Source organism: Aristolochia californica, unplaced genomic scaffold, assembly GCF_029961685.1.
Source record: "Aristolochia californica isolate CCGP_79_NKW_82.1479 unplaced genomic scaffold, dmAriCali1.0.hap1 SCAF_10, whole genome shotgun sequence".
In the NCBI taxonomy this organism is placed as follows: domain Eukaryota; kingdom Viridiplantae; phylum Streptophyta; class Magnoliopsida; order Piperales; family Aristolochiaceae; genus Aristolochia; species Aristolochia californica.
In genome coordinates, this window is record NW_027181771.1 from 21,827,653 (window position 1) to 21,849,314 (window position 21,662).

At 38.0% G+C, this 21,662-nt stretch overlaps 1 protein-coding gene across 1 annotated transcript; it reads right to left on the minus strand.

The window, feature by feature from the left end:
• Positions 1-17,275: 17,275 nt before the first annotated feature.
• On the minus strand, positions 17,276-20,649 carry LOC137941502 (protein NRT1/ PTR FAMILY 5.1). The gene is made up of 4 exons (XM_068786946.1): positions 20,523-20,649; positions 19,757-19,974; positions 18,358-18,914; positions 17,276-18,269 (listed from the first exon to the last, which is right to left on the minus strand). Exons 1-4 carry the CDS (start codon positions 20,623-20,625, stop codon positions 17,384-17,386), a joined length of 1,764 nt encoding a protein of 587 aa, XP_068643047.1. The 5' UTR covers positions 20,626-20,649; the 3' UTR covers positions 17,276-17,383.
• Positions 20,650-21,662: the final 1,013 nt, after the last annotated feature.

A 21,662-nucleotide genomic window follows, 5' to 3' on the forward strand; every position in this document is an offset into this window, starting at 1 on the left:
AGAAGGCAATGTAACTTGAGAGGGAAAGAAATATTGATTTTCAAAGAATACCACATTCGGAGAAACACGGACTCGACACCCCTGGGGATCACAACAATGAGAAATGGCATACCCAAGAAAGGCACACATAATTGATTGGGTTGTAAGTATATGTCATTCATGATCAGGTAGATGCACAAAACACACACAACCGAATGTCCGAAGATCAGTGTAGGATGAAAAATAACCAAATAATTTAACAAATGGAGAGACATGATGCAAGGTAGGCGAGGGCAGGCGGTTGATTAAATGAACGGAGGTAGAGAGTGCTTCACACCAAAACCGGGGAGGAACGAATGATTCAATGAGAAGGGTACGGACCATATCAAGAAGGTGACGATTTTTCGACTCAGCAACCCCATTTTTTTTTGCGGTGTCGAGGGACAAGAACATTGAGAGATAATGCCTTTGCTTTGAAGAAAGTTCTGGAATTCAGTAGACATGTACGCTCCTCTAGAGTCAGAGTGTAGTACTATAACGTGAGCAGAGAATTATGTTTCAATAAGTGCAAGAAACCTCTTAAAAATGACAAAAACTTCAGACTTAGCCCGTAAGAAGTAGACCCAGATAAATCGACTAAAATCATCAATAAAGGTGACAAAGTACTTATATTGTGCATGCGAGACAACAGGAGCAATTCCCCAGACATCACTATGAATAAGGTCAAAGCAGTGGGAGGCATGCGAGGCATGATGAGGAAATGGTAAAACTTTACTTTCGCCAAGTTTGCATGATGAACAGTCAAAATAAGTAATAAGAGAAGTGCAGTCTTGACTGCCTAATAAACCAGATTTAAATAATGTACGAAGGACATCTGAGTTTGGGTGGCCTAGACGTCTATGCCACATCTTAGTGCCACATCCAACAACATTAAATGCAAAGGAAAGTACATGAGAACGTGGAATAAAGGTGGATAGAAAGACTTTTAAGTGGAAATAGCCTACCCACTTTAGGCCCCTTCATGATCACCTTCCCCAACGCTTGATCCTGCACAACACAGCCAAAGTGAGAAAACTAAACAGTACATTCTTTATCAACCAGTTGACCAACAGACATAAGGTTTATCGATAGGTCAGGAGACACAAAGACATCGGCTAAAGAAGGGGAGAGATCACCAACAACACTGATAGGCAGAGAGTTGCCATCAGCAGTGTTGATGTGCAGGTTTCCATCATACTTTCTTACGTTAGAAAAAGACACTACATTGTTGGTCATGTGGTAAGAGGCACCATAATCAAAATACCATGGTTGAGTAGAAATTTTCTGCTTACCTGAGATACCAAAAGTAGAAAAAGAAGATATGATCATTTGTTGTACCATTTTAGGACTGAGAGTGGTCGAACTTGCAGGTGCTGGAGGAACCAAAATTGTAGTGACTGGGATGGCAGTCGACAATGCTGCAGAACTAGAAGTACCAGTGGAGGCATGATAAGTTGTATTCTTCTTCTTTTCAGGACGAGTAGGGCAAGCTGCAATGAGATGACCTGACTTCTTGCAGTAGTTACAGGACTTCTATGGGCATTCCCAAGAAAAGTGACCATATGTCTTGTAGTGGAAGCACTGAACAAAATCATATCCCGACCCTTATTTTTTCCTTGTGCTACATAAGCCATAGGAGCCAAGATATCAGCCTGGACTCGATGTTCCATGTCAGCCTGAGTAGCAATGCGCTGCTCCTCCCTAAGAAGTTCACTCAAACAGGCATCCAGTGACGACACTGGATGACGATTCATCAGATGTGATCGAACAATCTCAAATTCAGGATGGAGTTTCATCAAGAATTGATCCCTTTTATTGGTTTCATGTACGGCTTGCACTGCAGTGAGAGTAGCAACAAGGACATTTTCAAAAACAATATCAGTATAATCAGCCTATAGATTTTGGAAGCCTGAAAAATATTCTTCAAAGGAACGACTTCCTTGCGTGAAATTTGCCATTTCATATTCGACTTGAAATCGATAGGATGTGTTGTTTTGATGATAAACCTTGTGGAGGTAATGCCACATATCTGTTGTAGTTTTATAGGGCCTTAGATTAAGGAATAGATGAGGCTCAATGGATCCAAGTATCCAGGTCATAACTCTAGCATCCATGGTGGTCCATTTTGACAACGCTTTAGCATCGCGGGGTGCCGGATCACTCCCATCAATATGACCCCATAAATCTTTTTCCATGACAAATATTCGGAACTGAAATGGCCATGCACTGTAGTTCTTACCTGTAAACCGAATAAGAGAGAAATCTAACTTGTCTATTGACATGATAAGATTGAATTTTTTTTGAGATTTTCGGAAATACCACCCCACTAAAAAATCCAAATTTAACCCTACGACGGCCAACAAAATTCCAGATCTACCTCCACAATTTCAAAACTTCCAGATCTGCCACCACATTTTCAAAATTTCTAGATCTGCTCCCACTCTTTCATAAATGCCAGATCTGCCCCAACGATATCAGAAATTCTAGATCTACTCCCACAGCTTCAAAAATTCCAGATCTGCCCCCACAGCTTCAAAAATTCCAGATCTGCCCCTACAATGTAAAAAATTCCAGATCTGTGCCCACGTTTTCAAAATTTCCAGATCTGCCCCCATGGTTTCTGAAAATTATAGAAACTACCTCATGCAAATATTTTCATTCCAAAGCTTACGTAAGCAGTATCAGCCGAGGTCGGAAAAAAAACCCACCCGTCCATTCTCTCGGCGAGAATCTCTCCTTGGAGCTCGGACAGAGATTTCCGACCACTCCTCTGAGCTCGGACGGTGTTTTCCGACCACCCCCGAGAGCTCTACCGAATTCTGAGTCATCGGACAGCGGCTCGTCGAACAGAGGTTCTTCGGGCGGAAACTCTTCGGATGGAGATGGCTCGATCACTCTTTAGATGGAGCAAGCTCTGATACCATGTCACCGAAGATTTCCGACGGTGAACCAAGGCCGACAGATCAGCCAAGGCCAGAGTTCACGCTCTGGTCTTCACGGGGACGAAATGCATCGGACGGAGGCTGACGGCACAGCAAGAGCTCACAACTCTTACGACGGTGGATGAAACCACCACCCCCTCACAGGACTAATGGGACAGTCCAGACGGAGAGCATTGCTCTCTCTGGTCTCTCGGCAAAGACGACGATGTTGAGGAAGGGAAAGAGACTTTCTGAAATCTTCTCGTCTTTCTCTCATTTCATTATCTATTTAAACTTAGATTTTAGGGTAATATTACAAACCAGCCCATGGGCCCAATACAATGCCACCCATCCTATTAAGCCTAATTTAATTGCCCTATGTACATAACCCAAATTATACAATTATTATGAACATAAATTCTATCTAATATACATTTCAAGATATCGTAACATACAACAGAAACTTGCTAATAAAAACCGACAAGATAAAAACTCATCAACATACTGGAATTCAACAGATAATAAGAGAATCAATAACTCTAACTTATGCTGATTCACCAGTTTGATAAAGACAGCAAGAGCATCAATTAATGACAATATCAACCATGAATAGATGCCATGGTCATAAGCACAATATCAGCAGCATGATACCAGTGACTTGGCAGCAGTAATGTCACCAGCATATTCACCAATTAGATGACCACAAAAAAAAAAAAAAAAAAAAAAAAAAAAAAAAAAAAAACAGTGATATGTTTCAGCAATAAATCAAAGCAGGCTTCTTAAACCCATTGTTGATTAGAGCAGCCGACTCACCAACTAGATAAAACAAAACAAGAGCCGCAACGTCACCCATTTATCTCAGAACCGTGTAAGATTCAATTAAAACACCAGGAATGTACATGTGTGGCAATCAGACTAAGTGTTAGAGGAGTTGCAGCAACGTGTGTTGGAATTAAGGAGAGTTGAGAAGGCAGTAATTGCTGCTCTTATCAAAGCAGGTGACACTCGACAGCACTTTGGTTTTTGAGTTTTCCTTGACATGGTGAGCATAATATAAACCTCCGCTGATGAGATAATTCAAATCAAAATCTGCTTCTCCAACGGCTAGTCTCAAAAGCTATTGCAAACTAGAGGAAGCTAATTGATAAGAAGACACTGTTGCTGCAAACAGAGAAGAGATCGATGCTGATCTTCAATCAGCAACGTGCCATAGATGTGTAATCTGCAGAATTTCATTACGAAAGGTTGCTGCCATAATAGATGTTTGAGAGAAGAGTAATGTCTTCCTTATGCTACTCAGAAGATAATCTTTGTTGCCGGTATACTCAGAATAGAGAAACCAGAGAGAGCAACCTCTCAAGCAGAGCCAATCATATCTCAGCAGCCACAACAGCTACTGTTAATCCATATGTTCAGCCTTGTCAATATCAACAAAAGTTAATAACCGTAGACAATGAATTGAATCCTGTAATAATCTCCAAAAGATGAGAGGAACTCTAAAAACCAAAAAAAAAACACATAGAAGAATCCCAACAAACAAGCACGATATCAATCCCTCAATGACTCCAACCAAGAATCATGGGAAAAAGCGAGAGAATTCTGAATTCTGAAGCCAGAATCTTGCGGCGTGATTTCCGGATTTACAGCAACAACAACGTGAAACGTTGCCTGGCTTTGCTTGATCTCTTGTGACTAAAAAAGAAATTTTCCAAACATAACCTTTCCATGTTTATCACTTCCAAATATAAACATTCCAAACTTTCTAAACAACAACGTGTAGATTATTACAGGTCCACACAGAAAAACATAACCTTTCAATATTTAACTTTACAATGTCTATTCTCCATCAATGGGAGCCTTTATCCCGAGATAACTTCATCGAGCCGGGAATTTCAAACAAAGACATAACCAACCTTTCTGAATAGAAGGGCTCATCAAGAGAAGGCAACAAAATGGGTGGAGGTGGTGAGGAAAAATCAAAGAGGATTAAGAATTAAAGAGATATTTTCCCACCTTGAATTTGTTGTGTCTTTCAGGTGTAAGTATCTACAGGTCCTTCCTTTCCAATGAACTGAGCCAGATCAGTTAACATAATTGAAATTCTGCCAATAGATTAACAACACTCGAAAAAAACCATGAAATTGCTAGAGAGATGATGAATTTTCAATCAGATCAAGACGGAAAAGGTTTTGATCCACCGGTAAATTGGAATACTGAAAATCAATTGTCACTCTGATACCATGTTGATTTTTAGGATTCCATAGGTATAAGGTTAAGCAAAGGAGAAAAGGAAGAAGAGAGAAGAAAGAAGAGAGAAGAGAGGAGAATGGTACACATCCAAGAGAGAAAAGAGAGAAGAGAATACATGAGGAAAAAAGGAGGAAAGAAATTAGGGTCTTGGACTTAGCTAGACCCTCCCCCTTAAGTTGTTTTTATTGATATTAAAGTACTAATATTACAAGAATACCCTTCACCATGGTAAGAGAGAATAAGAGACATAAATCATAAACTAATTACATCAGTGCCACCCTAATGAAATCATATCTTCCAACAAATTGGATGTCAAAAATATTTTTTGAATGGGGACATAAAAGAAGAGATATATATGCATAAACAACCTGATTTTGTGGTTGAGGGGGAGTCTGTATGAAAATTGAGAAAGTCTCTATATCGGCTTAAACCGTCTTCTCGGGCTTGGTTTGACAAATTTAGTCAAACAATGATACGGTTTGGATTCAGTAGGTGTTGAATAGATCATTATGTCTTTATCAAGAATACCTTAAAGGAAAAATTATTACTAGCAGTTTATGTGGATGATATTGTTTTAACTGGTAGTGATACAGACAACATAAAAGAAATCAAGGAAAAGATATGCCAAGAATTTAAAACTAAGGATCTGGGACTTCTAAAATATTTTATGGGAATTGAGGTATTCCACTCAAAGAATGGGATTATATTATCTCAAATAAAGTATGTCTTGGATCTACTAGAAGACATAAGGATGATGGGAAGTCAACCTGCAAATACTCCTAGGGATGCTAATGTAAAGCTATGTGCAAGCTTTGGAGAATATGTTGATATAGGTAAATGTCAGAGGCTTGTGAGAAAACTTATTTACCTCACGATGACCAAACCAGATATATCATATTTAGTAAGTGTGGTGAGTCAGTATATGCACAAACCACAACTTACCCATTGGCAAACCTTGGAGAGAATACTAAGATATTTAAAAGGATCTCCAAGAAAAAGGGTTTCTCTATAAGAATCATGGCCACTACAACATAAGCGGTTTCTCATATGCATATTGGTCTAGATCACTAATGATAGGATGTCCACTTCAAGGTATTGTACCTTAGTTCGAGGTAACTTGGTTACATGGAGTAGTAAGAAGTAGAATGTTGTTGCAAGGTCCAATGCAGAAGCAGAGTATAGACTTATGGCCCACACAGTCAGTGAGATTCTATGGAACAAATCCTTTTTTATTGAATTGGGATTATATAAATCAGCTTCTATGGAATTATATTGCGACAACCAAGCGGTCATTCATATCACTTCAAATCCTGTCTTCTATGAGAGGATAAACCACATTGAGCTAGACTACCACTTTATATGGGAGAAATTTCTGGTTGGTATCTTATCTCTTAGTCATGTTTTATCATAAGGGAATGTGGTAGATATTATTCAAAACTCGTCACATTCAAGATCTTAACCACTTTATGCAGCAAGGTGGGTATCTACGATGTTTTCTCTCCACCAACTTGAGGGGGAGTGTTGGATGACACCTCAAGTGACATGAAGGTAAATACCTTACCTGCGTCAAGGAGGTGGCACAAAGTGTAATTTAATGATCTTCTCATAAGGATGACACAAGGGTGTAATTAAAGAAGATGATGTGCATCTATGTATGTCTTTTCCTTGTGAGAGCTTGTAGCCCTAAGGCATGTTTTATCACAAGGGCAGGTGGTAGATGTGTCTTTTTTATTTTTGAGAATTGACGAGGCTTGACCATGAACGAATTTCTGACTTTTAAAGACATGAATTTGATCCCTCATAATGTAAAACATAGAATGAAATTTATTTGATTAAAGAGAGACCATGCTGTATTGACTTCCACTTCTTCCTTTCTTCAAGTTGGTCGAACTTTGTCTTGCTTGAAGGATGATTTTGAGACTCCTTTTCTCTACAATTGCATGACTTGGTTAGCTTTTATTTAGACCCTACAATTCCAGCTCTACTACCATGTTAAATTCTAGGGTTTAATCCATAAGAACTAGATTTGAGAAGATGAAGAGAAGAGAGCTTGTGGGAGGCACGAGTTGGGATGAATATTAGGATTTAGAGAAGAGCTCAATGACCCTCTTCCCCCTCACTATATTACTTATAGCTCATGGAGAAAAAAAAGACACTTATTGGAGAAAACAGGAGACAAAAGAGGATATGAACTTGTGTCCTAACCCTCCCCCTCAATTTATAGATTGATAAAACTACTATATTACAATTATGCTACTAAAACTTGAACTGATTACATCAATGCCATCTCTATGAGATGACTTTTTATTTACCATCTAGCCATCACTGTGTGGGCCTATGGGCCTTCTCCTTGGTCTATGGGCCTTGAGGCGATCTTCCACATATCTTGGATGTGCGGGCCTTCCTTGGTCTTATGGGCTGGAGTCTATCTTCCTACACACTTGGATGTGTGGGCCTTCCTTGGTTGTGTGGGCATGGGCCCATTTTTCAACAATAAGCAAGTAAAAAAATAACTCTCAACTTATAACTAATTATAACATATGCCACTCACTCTCTTAATTACATGATATAGCACTTGAATGTCTTCAACATAGTGTAAAAGCATACACACCACAAATTGAACAAAAAGATTTTTTTTTATGTTCCCCTATTGGTATTCACCGCGCAAGAATCCATTTCTTGGAAAATTCCACTGACTAGTTATATTTGTTGAAATTTACATAAAAGAGATTTTGGCTCTCTTTAGAGTCATATTTATGATCAAATACACGACTTTACAAATCTCCCCATAGATCAATGACTCTAAAAAAACCTGACCTATATAGTAGAACTCAGAAAAGGCCATAAAGAAGGACAAGTTACAGATAAACGAGAAGCCAGCATTATGACTTAAAAAATAAAACTTGAGTAGGCTGGGTTGCCACTTTGAGTCTCTTAAACGCCTCTCAAGCAATAAAAGTTTACCCATATAAAGGGGTAGCAAACAAGTAACTAAGACATAATACAATAATCCTTATAAAATAAGAAGATCAATGAAAGGAACTCAATAAAGGGGATTGAAACACTCAACTCGCAAAACATGAGACAATTTCTCAACAAAGTTTGAACCATAGATGAATACTAACCAAATCGAACAAGAAAAGGAGTTCCATAAAAAATAAGTTTGATCTTAGAAAAATAAAGGAGAGTGACCTTCACAATATGAGATGCAATGAGTGATGGACAAAACATATAACCAAATATTTGAAAAATTATTGTGAGAAAAAGAGTTTGACAAGAACCATTAACACACACCAGAAATAAATCACCCAAATCTGAACAAGATCTTGTAAATAAGGACCCGAAATGATTCTAATGTGCTGTAAACAAACATTATCAATTGCCTTTGATTTTCAATCTTCTATTCTTTTCATTGGATACTTATGACTACAACTTTTAGAATCCTCCATGGTAGGTTTCGCTACATCATTCATCATACTTCTCTTTCTGTTCTCCTCCTCAAACTGGGAGTTAACAAAAGCGATCCCAACTTAAACATAGAAAGAACTCTAGCAATGATCTTCTCCATCTCTAGGTGTCCCACGAATAAGTACTAAAAAGGACACATACTCTCAATAAATATTAGAAAATATGTGTGATAACAAATAAAAAGAGTCAAAACCAACACAATGGAATTTGACCACAAAATAGTGATAATAATCACTAAGCAGGGTAATCCATGTGACTCAAAGGATGGTAGTAATAGAAAACCCATATAAGGGCACTGGTAAAAGTCACAATAAAGAAAAAAAAACCCACATATAGTAAAAAAAAGGAATCAACCCAAGAAACTCAACAAGGGATTGATCTAAAAAGGTAAGAGAGAGTTCAACCTAAAAAGAGAAAGTATGACAAAAGTAGACAAAATACAAAAATTATGGGGGAATCAAAGGTAGAAATAATAAACATCAAAGTTATAAAATTAGAAGGAGAAGACCAATAGCAAACAGGTGCTATAAAGGATGGTCAATGAAACATAAGGAAGACGAAATGATTTATAATGTATGGTCAATTGATGGGACTCCAATTGATTGATCAAATAAAGATCCACGGAGAAGTTATAAAGTATGAACTATCAATGGGACCTCGATTGGGCAATTATACATAGCTATGTAAAAAAAAAAAAAGTTTTGATTTTAAAAATTAGAATGGAGGGGGTTCCAAAATTCATGAAATAGTAGGAAAAGACCTGGTTTATCAAGAAATAATAACTAGTAGTAACCCTTTCAAAAAATATTTAGAAACATAAAATAGAGGAAATTTAAGGTATAATCAAGTAGTAGAAAAAATAAGGGAAGAAAACAATAATAGTGATACAATGTGGGACTCAACATGGTGCACAAGTTGTGGGACCCACCATGAGGATGTGTGATGCCAAGAAGAGTCCTCACCCAAGCTAGCAAGAGTTAAGAAGATGAAGCACAAGCTGAAATGAGTTAGAAGACTTGAAAATCAAGTGGGACCCACAAAGATATCACGAGCTAGAATCTTATCAATATGAGCTGGAAGATCATGTGGGATCCACAAGGATAAGGCCACGAGCTGGCCTCCTCCCTTTTGTCCACGTTATTGAAGAAGAGTTATAATTCAACTTATATTAGAACTCTATTAGATTGTGTTATCCTTTAATGATAGACTTATCTTAGAGAGTTGAGTTGGAATGTAATTAGGAGATTTAAAGGTTAATTGTATAATAACTCTATCATTTCCTCTACTATAAATAGAGGTGTTGTAATTCAGAATTAATCAAGTTCTATAATTCTCTCTTGAGTAAAATCTACTATAAATAGAGGTGTTGTAATTCGGAATTAATCAAGTTCTATAATTCTCTCTTGAGTAAATCTCTCTCTTTGTTTGGCGCACACCTTGTTCCTCTTCTCTTCTTCTCTCTACCCGAGAGCCTTCTTCCCCTTTTCTCCTTTTTCTTTTTCTCTTCCCTTTCTCAGAATATTGGAAAAGGGATCCTAAATTCAACATGGTATTAGAGCATTAAATTTAGGGTCCCTACATCAAAAGGAATGCTCTAAGAAGATATGATCAACACTATTCATAGAAGGCTTCTTGTGCAGGAAGATCAAAAAAGCGTGAGATAAGTTCCTTCATTAATTTTTTTATTACTTCATGTTACTGGTTTCAAGATTTAGAAGATGTTTTAAAGATGAGTATGTGAATGTTTTTCATCTTATGAGATTGTGGATATGAATGCCTCTCGATCTAGAAGAAGCTATCAAAACAGTTTTGTCGGTTTGGAATTTTTGTTAATCGAGACCAGTCCATGATGAGATTTTTGAAAAAAAAATTCATGGGAAAAAGATTCTGATATAGAAGATTGATATTGTGTCTATTATGAGTGGTTATTTACTCAGAAAAAAATCATAATAATGGTTGTTTAGCGTCAATGTTAAATTTTTCCATGCATCAAGTTCTTTGAAGAATACTACTTGGATATTTTGTTTAGAATTTTTTAGGAGAATTATTTTCGTTGAAGTGCCTATTATGGCTAAAGAAAATGTGAGTAGCAAACGTGGTATACTCAGAATTACCACAATACCCTTACGAAGGGTATCAAATTTTATGAGTTGGTCCACATCGGTTTGGAGGTTTCTTATAATAAAGGACCTACTTGGTCATCTCACCAACCATGGACCACCTATTGATCAAGAAGGCATTTTTTATAAAAAAAATGGTTAAAAAATGACACCATTTTGATTAGTTGTCTAATAAAAACATAGAAATTTTGTGGAAAGAATGCACTCATTGTGGGAGATATGGCCACAATATTGATACATGCTATTATAAGGAAAGTAGTTACTGTGGAAAAAATGGTCACTATGGAGGAATATGTTATAATGCCAACGATAACTCAGACTTGACAAAGGTTAATCAAGCCTTGGTAGGTGATACAAAGGAGGATCAGCCCACAAAATCAACTGAAAAGAAAAAATTTATTGATGAAGAATATGAATTGTTTTATAAAATGATGGGTTCTTCTCCAAGTTCTTCATTAAATACAGCTGCCACCACTGCTTCAGGCATGCTATCTGCCTCATCTTCATCTTGGATAATTGACTCAGGAGCCTCCGAGCATCTTACAGGTAACAGACATTTATTACATTTTGTATCTCTGTGTCTTTCACATAAGTTTGTTACCATAGCTGCCAGTTCTCAAACCAAGGTTCAAGGGAAAGGATCCATTTCCGTTACACCATCACTTCGGCTCACTGATATTCTATTTGTTTCTACCTTCCCTTTGAATTTGTTATCTGTTGGTCTGATGACGAAGTATTTTAATTGCTCTATCACCTTCTCACCCACTTCATGTGTATTTTAGGATCTTATTCCAAAGCAGGTGATTGGTAGAGGTTGTGAACAAGGGGGGCTATACTACCTGGATGTGCCAAAAATAAAGAATGTTTCCACCAGTGAAAATGAGACAAGGCTATGGCACAACCGTTTGGGACATCCATCTTCACAATCTCTTTATTATATGTTTCCTACTCTTAAAGTCAGGTTTGAGTATAATTGTGAAGTTTGTCAAGTGAGTAAACATCAAAGGAGTACATACTCACCTCATCCAGAAGTCAAAAGTATTACTCCATTTTCATTAATTCATACAGATGTATGGGGACCCTTGAGAGTCTCAAATATTTCTCAAGTCAGGTATTTTATTACATTTATTGATGAATTCACTCGTACCACTTGGTCGTTTCTATTTAAGAAGCGTTCTGAGATACCATTGATTTTAAAGTCTTTTCATGCTATGGTACTCACTCAGTTTGGTCAGAACATAAAAATACTTTGGTCTGATAATGCCAAAGAATACCTTTCCAAATAACTTGACTCTTTTTATCAAGAAAATGACATTATCCATCAAACATCATGTGCCTATACTCCTCAACAAAATGGTGTAGCGGAACGGAAAAATTGTCATATTCTTGAGGTAGCTCGAGGTTTATTATATACCATGAAAGTTCAATACTTTTATTGGCCTCATGCAGTCCTTACCGCATGCTTTCTTATAAATCGACTACCATCTTCAGTTCTTGGTAATAAATCTCCATACTCTATATTGTTACCAAATGATGATCTATTTTCATTTCCCTTGAAAATCTTCAAGTGTCAATGTTTTGTCCATATTTCCACCCCAAAACACAATAAACTTGATCCTAAATCTATCAAGTGTATCTTTCAAGGATACTCTTATACACAAAAGGGTTATGTTTGTTATAATCCTTCTTTTCATCGTTTACTTGTGTCTAGGGATGTCACATTTTTTGAAGACTCCATACTATTCTGACAAAGCTCCTCCAGGTTTATCTTCAGTACTAGGTTCTCCTCGACCAGTTGTGCCCCGTCCTACAGAAACTTCTTTGCCCCCAGAAACACCGGTTGACACCACACCTGCTAAGTTTACGGATCCCACCAAAGTAAGTCCATCTTCTCCAGTTTTTTTTGGCCCACAATATGATACTCGTCCTATCACACAAAGAAAAGAACCCAGATCATGCACCATACCTTCTACGTCTCATCCCATATCAAATTGTGTCTCTTATCATCGTTTGTCCCCTACATGTTGTCAATTCCTCTCTGCTATTTATTCCATATCTGTACCAGAGTCCTATCTAGAGGCTCTCAAACATCCAGGATGGAAGGCAGCAATGGATGAAGAAAAGCAGGCACTTTATGAAAATCAGATATGGGCTCTAGTCCCACTTCCATCAGATAAGAAACCCGTCGGTTGCAAATGGGTGTATAGTGTGAAACACAATCCGGATGGGTTTGTGGCTCGGCTGAAACCTTGCCTCGTGGCTAAAGGCTATACACAATGTTATGGAATTGATTATGAAGAAACCTTCTCTCCAGTGGAAAAAATGAACTCGGTATGTGTGTTATTACCTCTAGCAGCTAACTCTTCCTGGTAGGTATATCAACTTGATGTGAAAAATATTTTTCTAAATGGGGACATCAAAGAAGAAATTTATACGCAACAACCACCTGGGTATGTGGTTGAGGGGGAGTTAGTATGTCGACTAAAAAATCTTTGTACGGTCTAAAACAGTCACCTCATGCATGGTTTGAGAAATTTAGTCAAGTCCTCATACAGGCAGAATTTTACAGATGCTCTAGAGATCACTTAGTTTTTATTAAAAAAAACACCTAGAGGTAAGGTAATTCTAGCAATATATGTTGATGATATCATTTTAACTGGTAGTGATTCTGAGGGCATCCAGGAAATAAAAGAAAAAATATGTGCTGAATTCAAGACAAAGGATCTTGAACTACTCAAATATTTTCTGGGCATTGAAGTATTACAATCCAGACATGGGATTGTTTTATCCCAAAGGAAGTATGCCCTTGATCTATTGGAGGAGACATGAATGCTGGGATGCAAGCCAGCAGACACTCCTATGGACTCAAATACAAAATTATGTGCAGGTACTGGAGAAGTTGTAGGTATTAGAAAATATTAGAGACTAGTGGGAAAACTTATTTACAAGTGTGTACCAAAGCCAGATATATCATATGCAGTAAGTGTGGTGAGTCAATACATGTACAAACCACAAACTAGTCATTGGCAAGCACTTGAAAGGACATTATGATATTTGCATGGAATTCTAGGAAGAGGGCTTCTCTATAAAAATCATGGTCACTTCAACATCGAATGATTCTCAGATGCAGACTGGCCCGGATCCCCGGTTGACACAAAATCTACTTCGGGTTTTTGTACGATAGTTGGAGGGAATTTGGTTACATGGAGTAGCAAGAAGCAAAATGTAGTAGCAAAGTCTAGTGCAGAAGCAGAATACAGAGCCATGGCACACACTGTTAGTGAACTTCTATGGATAAGATCTTTTCTCACTGAATTGGGACTCTACAAAGAAGCTCTATTGGATCTATGTTGTGATAATCAAGCAACAATACACATTACATCGAATCTAGTCTTCCATGAAAGAACAAAGCCTATTGAAGTGGACTGCCATTTTATATGAGAAAAGCTCCAAGTGGGTCTTTTATCTCTAAAACATATATCATCACAAAGTCAAGTTGCAGATAGTCTCACCAAGCTGGTCACTCACAAGATTATGTCTACCATTTTTAGCAAGATGGGCATCTACGATGTTTTCTCACCCCCAACTTGAGAGGGAGTGTTACAATGTGGGACCCACCATGGTGCACAAGCTGTGGGACCCACCATGAGGATGTGGGATGCTAAGAAGAGTCCTCACCCCAGCTAGCACGAGTTAAGATGATAAGAAGCACAAGCTGAAATGAGTTAGAAGACTTGAAGATCAAGTGGGACCCACAAAGATATCACAAGATGGAATCTTATCAATATGAGCTGTAAGATCATGTGGGACCCACAAGGATAAGGCCACGAGTTGGCCTCCTCCCTTTTGTCCACGTTATTTAAGAAGAGTTATAGTTCAACTTATATTAGAACTCTATTAGATTGTGTTATTCTTTCATGATAGACTTATCTTAGAGAGTTAGAGTTGGAATGTTACTAGGAGATATAAAGGTTAATTGTATAAGGACTCTTTCATTTCCTCTACTATAAATAGAGGTGTTGTAATTCGGAATTAATCAAGTTCTATAATTCTCTCTTGAGTAAATCTCTGTCTTTGTCTTTGTTTGGGGCACACTTTGTTCCTCTTCTCTTCTTCGCTCTACCCGAGAGCCTTCTTCCCCTTTTCTCCTTTTTCTTTCTCTCTTCCCTTGCTCGGAATATTGGAAAAGGTATCCTAAATTCAATAAATAGAAACCCAAAAAAGAAGCAAAAGAAACAACTTAAAATTTGAATTTTTGCGTGCAATAGGCTGCTAGCATTACTATGGTTCTTCTGATGATTATATCTCTCTCTAGAATATCAGATTGAGAAATGATTTATTGGTTTAGAGAATAGACTCATAGAGCTTTCATTTGAGATAAAATTCTCCATATAATATTTCGTTCTTGAAGACCTAAAGCATCTCAAAATATAAAGCTTTTAAGTGTCATTCGAACCTCTCTTGTTTGCTTGACCTTTCCTGCTACAAATTTCAATTTCTCTAGTTTGATTTTTAAAATTATTTATGCGCTGAAAATAGACTCAAAGACATTTACATCATTATATAATTTGTAATATAAAAAGTGTAATGTGAGGGAGAAAAATTCAAGAAAAATAGGTACAAGAACAAGAAAACATCAATGAGGAAAGAAAAAGTAGAATATAAACCTAAACTAAAAGAGATTACACATAACAAAAGAATCAAATTATTTTTGTTGGTTGACTGACTCAACTTGTTGAAAGACATCTCAAAGGGACATTAAGGTAAATACCTTCCCGACGTCAAAGAGATGGCAAAGGGTGTAAATTAGTGTCCTTCTCATAAGGATTAAAGAAGGGTATAAATAGAGAAGATGATGCATGTCTACTTATGTCCTTTTCTTTTGAGAGCTTGTAGCCCTAAGGGCAATGTAGTCATTATAGTCTTCCTTCATAAACTATAAATAAAGACTCAAGGCAAGGGGTAGATCCTTAAGTCTCCCCTCTTCTCTCTCATATTCGTCTTTGCACTTTTCTCTCTAACCTTCTCTCTCTCTCTCTCTCTCCATCTCCTTAGCTGTCCCTCTCTTCTCTTCTTCTTCTTTCTCCCCTCTCTCACCCTCTTGACCAAGTACCTATCAAGGGATCCTAAATCTAACACAACTCATGGAACTTCTTTTGTTGTCATGTTGAATTTATGAAAAAGACAAATAATTCATTGCTTGATGTGATTTGAGTACCCTAGGCCTCTATTTATAATAAAGAAAATATATAGAATCATAACAAAATTAAATTCCTAGTCCCAGTTACATCCAACATATAATTCTTAATCATCATCAAAGTAAAAAAACTATTTAAAGAACCATAATAAAACTAAAAGACCTTTGAACTTGAATAATTTTGTGAGATTTCTTCCCATTAGACTTCTATTAGACTCTACCATATTAATTTTTCCTCTATAAGACTTCTTTTTGTAAGAATTATGTATAATTCATTTGCGTATGCTCTTCAACAATAGCTTTATAGAATTCTTTCTTCTACATGACAAAGCTTTCATATTGTTTTACTTCCAACACGAGAAAACATAGTGCCCTTTGATCTCTACTCTGACATACCTCGCTACCCTTATAGCATAAAAAAAAAAAAAAAAAAAAGTCCTACATATAACAGCATCAAAAGAGAGTACAAGATGTTGGAGGGATTTAACTTAGTTTGGCAAACTTTTGTACTCCATGAAGAGAGAATTCCTAAATTAATAGTCATTAGTCTAGGTTAGTATTTTATACTTTGAGATTATTAATATATAGTTATAACTACGCCCATAGAAGTCACAATCATTGCTGTCCATGTTCACCAAACAATCGACCCATATACTCCCTCACTACGTGGGTTGGATAATCCACTACATTGTCTAACATCTGGGAGACCCATTGATCTCCATGTAAGGCCTTGAAGTAGACCTCTTGTCACTTTTTGTCTTCATTGCTTTTTAGGCCTTGAAGTTAGACATCCTGTCACTTTTTGTCTTTATTACCGTTTTTATGCCTTGAAGTTGTATGTAACATTACGGTGGGTGGACACAGGTCTGGTTGGGGTTGGGTTTCCCAAAACCCGACCCCGACCAGATTACGGTCCCTTCAAACCTGCCCCGACATAAAATCTACCCATCCCTGACCCATTCCAATCCCCTTTTATATCCTTGTTTTGTCTGCAGGTCGGATTCAGGCTTTGGGAGAACCTGCCTCCAACCCGAAACCTGGCGGTTTTTTTTCCCTGCCCCATTCCCAACCCGCGAGGAGAAACCAGAAACAGAACCCGGGTTAGGTTCTCCATAAAAGCTGCCCCGTTGCCCACCCATATGTAGCATCTTTAAGCTACATACAGCTCAGCTAATGGATTCAACTAATTTAAAACATTGGATATTGCAAAGTGGTGGTTAAGCAATGATTCTTTTGTCATGGGTGATGGTTGAAGACCTTTCTACCTCCAAATAAAGATGGCCCTTTGCGTTAGTCATTCGTTGCTACAGGAAAAAAATTTCTTGCAAACAAGAAGCCATGCTACACATACTACATATGCTGTTAGGTGATATTTTTTACCGTGAAGGTGATAGATGTAGCTAAAGGGCTCATGCAGCTTGCAACCCTAGTGCAGCACAGCTTACGGCTCTACCTTCCATTTGCACAAACGAATCCTCCTTTCCTGCAATCACATCATGTGCCTCCTCTTTGTACTTGTATTTGTGTGAAACCCACAAAAAGACCAGCAAGTTTAGCACTGAGATGGCCGTTAGGAAGCCATAATAGTAATCAAGGTGTGAGTTATTCAAATTGTCCCCTATCCAGCTCCTTTTGTTACCCCTTCCAGTTATCTTATCCACCACTGTCACTAAGAAGCTGTTGAGAAAGTTACCTACACCAATCCCACTAGTGAAAAATGTAGTTCCCAGGCTCTGCATCTCCTCCGGCGACTGATCATAGAAAAATTCAAGAATGCCTATTGCATTGAACACATCACCAATCCCTAACAAGATGTACTGCGGCAGTAGCCAGAAAATACTCATGGGAACAATGTCCTTGGCTTCAAAAATCCCATGATCTTTGATCACTCGCATCCGTTTAACTTCGACGAAGCAGGCAACAATTGTGACCAATATTTGGAACAAAATCCCAATGCCAAGCCTCTGCAGAAGGGTGATTCCCCTCGGATTTCTGGTCCTTCTGCGTATAAATGGCACGAAGTAACGATCATACATTGGCACCGAGATGAGCATAGAGAGAGTAATAAAGCTCCCCAGAGATGCTGCAGGGATCTTGAATCCACTGCTGAGATTTCTATTTAACGTTGTACCTTGTTTCAGAAATAGAGTGTTTACTTGGGCCCAAATGGTGCTAGGTATCAAGGTAGCGAACCATATCAATATCAAGCCAAACACCAGCTTAGACTCTTCAACTTGTGTCACTGTGGACGGGGTTCCTGGATGGTCATCTTTCAGTGCTGCCTTATCGAGAAACCTGAAAATCATTAGTTCATCAAAATAGAGTAAGAAATGCCACTTGTCAAACAAAATAAAAAGAGCTTTAGGCATTACGAAGAGTTCACCTGAAAGCTGGGGAATGAAGTAGTCTTCTTTTTCCTGTGACCATATAATGTTGAGGTTCAAGCTCGTAAAGCTCAGCCGGGTCAGTGGGAAGCTTGAGCCTGCGGTTCTTAAACGCAGAGAACCAGACCCGGACCAATCCCCTGGCAGGGTTTTTGGTCTTTCTGACCTTGTGCCTGTAGTTTGGTGTCCCAATGTAGAATAAGATTAAGGAGAGAAGCAGACCTGTGGTGGGGATGGCATACCCTAAACCCCATCCCAAGTTCTCCTGTATGTAAACAAGGCCCAGAGTGGCAAACAACGCACCCAAGAAAGCACTGAACATCCACCAATTGAAGAAGGATGCCTTAAGCTTTTTCTCATGGGGATCAAAGTCGTCAAACTGATCGGCACCGAAGGTGGAGATATTTGGCTTTGTCCCGCCGGCACCGACGGCAATGATGTAAAGAGACGAGTAGAAGAACGCTATCTGAGAAGTTGAGGCCTTGTTGCAGACGCCATTATTGCAGCTTGGTCTCAAGGGCTTCAAAGAGACGACTAATGTTAATAGAACCATCCCCTGGTGAAACAGCACTCGTTAGTCCAGACAATTGTTGCTTTCCTTTTGGACTCAAAAAAGGGACACAGAACCCAACTTTGATACATAAAAAATTTTAAGTCGGATCGGCTCAGTGAAATTGAGACTCGTTGGTCGAGTTGGAAATGACTCGGTCAAAATAGAAAGGTCAACTTTCTGTACTGGATGAATTGAATGAATCAATAAATGTTGAGCGTTTGAACCCCACTTGAAAATTTAAACGGTCCAGATATTCATTCTTGTGGGTCCGGATCTAACGATTTTTGCTTTTTTTTTTTTTTTTTTTTTTAAATCTCTGATGGTCCTTCTAAGCAGTTAGAACCGTCAATGAATGTGATGTTACATATAAGGAATCTCTGACAAATGCCAGGGGCACGCCCACATCGTCAGTAGATGCAATCACTAACGTGTTTGTGGAATTGGCCCATCAAGTTGAGCACAAGTTGAGCATAATCTCCTACTTGACAATCCCAAAAAAAAAAAAAAAAAATCCGTTTTCTCTTGGAAAGAAATTAAAACAAGTTTCGTTGTTCCAGTAATGAACAGGGAAATTTCTTAAATAGATAATAGACGAGGATGAAAAAAACTGTGACCAAAGACACGAATTCTCCAATCAAATCCGAATTTGTAATCACTGGAAAGGGTTTGTTTCTATCTAATAATTTATCGGAGAAACAAAATGAATATCAATTTCATTTTCCTACAACTTGGGCTATTCTTTCCATCCAGTAGTCTGATTAAACAAAACAAGTTTGGCGATTTCTTTTCTTTAACCAATCCTTCTGTAGATGAAATGAGGGAGAGATCCAAAAGCATCAACTTACCATGACATAAATGAGAGATGAAATGGTGAAGGTCCAGAATCGACCCAAGCATGAATCGGCGATGTAGGCGCCGAGGATAGGCGTCATCCACACAGCTCCGGACCAGTTGTTCACATTCCTGACAGAAGAGATGGTGTCTTCATGGAGTTGGGTAGTCAGATAAACCACCAAATTTGAGGCAATTCCATAGAAAGCCATTCTCTCAAATGCTTCATATCCTGTTGGTCAATCATCCAAAAAGCAGAGCTAAGTCAGCATCATTCTCTTTGAAAATAGCCAGAAGAAGAGCTCAAAAACCGACTAGTATTGAAGTCGATCGTGATTAAAATGAGAGGACGATATCCTGGCCGATTTTAAGGTTTATTAATTACTTAAAAAAGGAGCAGAAAAGAATTTGTTCTTGAGAACACGTTAAACACACTAGCACAGTAGCTCAAACAGAAACTTAAAGATATCATTCTTCCAGAAGTGAAAAGAAGTTCGTCGACCACAGAAGGCATGACTTGTCAGTTTCAGTACTTTCTTAACCACCTCAAAAGTTTAGAAGAACTATTTCCAAAAGGAACATGAACTGGAGCAGCTTTAATTTAAAACAATCGATCTCCTTTTGGTAGAATTCATTCCTCCCTTCTTTTCCGACTATCATGAAAAACTGAACAATGAGAATAAATAAATAAATAACATAACATAAAGCTAAAAGGTAGAGAAAAAAACAGAGAAATGAGAATCCAAGTATTGGATCAAAAGCAGAGAAGAAGAGAATTACCAACAAGAAACGCACAAGCTCTCCACCTTCCAGTACTTGCAGCGAGTACAGGACGCCCTCGCAGATCGACAGACCCATCCTGGGTATATCCTTTGCCCTCCATTGATTGAGATCCCAGAGTTTCAGAGAGAGAGAGAGAGAGAGAGAGAGTTAGATCACGCCGCAAGGTTGGCTTGGGTATATGTAGGCGAAAAGGCTGTAGGTATTTTACCACGGTAATTTGGAGCTCGGGTGGCCTCAGTTTAGAAATGTTGTGGATGTCTCGAGGGGCGGCGACCCCCCCCCCAAAAAAAAGGGATGGTAGGCATGGTTAGAAAACAAAAACAAAACTTGGTAAGTAATGTCCTTGTTTTTCTTTTCTTTTTTTCTCAATAAAATGAATTTTAAATTTCTCATAACAAAATCAACCTCTCCGATCTTTACCAATTAAAAGTTGCACACCACAAAAATGAACCCAATAAAGTTCCAAACACGAAGTTGAAGGGTCTATTTGGAACAAAAATTTGAGAAAAAAATGAAAATTTAATAGTAAAAAACAAGAATTTGATCATTATCTCATTTTTATTAATTATTTTTAAAAATAATAATGATCAAAATTTTTATTTTATTTTATTTTATTTTCTAAGAGTTCCAAACAGATCCGAGTGTTCAATAGTGGTATGGAGGTGAGTGTTGGATCATCTGGAAGATTCCTTCAGCATCTCCCGCTAGACTTCAATACCAGCCACAACAATCCACCAAGGTCCAAATTAGGGTATAGTGTTTTGTCTTAGTGGGAATACTTCCAACTTCATCATTCATGTTTATCCACTACTTCCACTGGATATACATGCCTACCTTCACCCTGAATGTAACTTGAAAGTTTCCTTTCATGTGAACATAAAGAGAAGAAAACACACAAGAAACAAACAGGGTTTTGCGACAAGCAGATAAGATTGGTGGTCCACCAGCCACCAAGCGCCTGGAATGATTCAAGTGTTCCATTTATATAGAGCGAGAGAATTAATCAGCAGTTGATGATTGCGCAGGATCGTAAAACAACACCACTCTTTCCTAGACGAAGTATGTAAAATCATGTAAGCTGAAACACCGTCTGTGCGCCTATCTTTGATAAAAAAAATTATTTAAATTGCAAAGCTC

Coding starts and splice junctions, on each gene's coding strand:
- LOC137941502 (XM_068786946.1), bottom strand. CDS start 20,625: ATGGAGGGCAAAGGATATACCCAGGATGGGTCTGTCGATCTGCGAGGG. Junction 19,975..20,522: donor AGCTTGTGCGTTTCTTGTTG/GTAATTCTCTTC, acceptor ATTGACCAACAG/GATATGAAGCATTTGAGAGA. Junction 18,270..18,357: donor CTTCATTCCCCAGCTTTCAG/GTGAACTCTTCG, acceptor AATGATTTTCAG/GTTTCTCGATAAGGCAGCAC.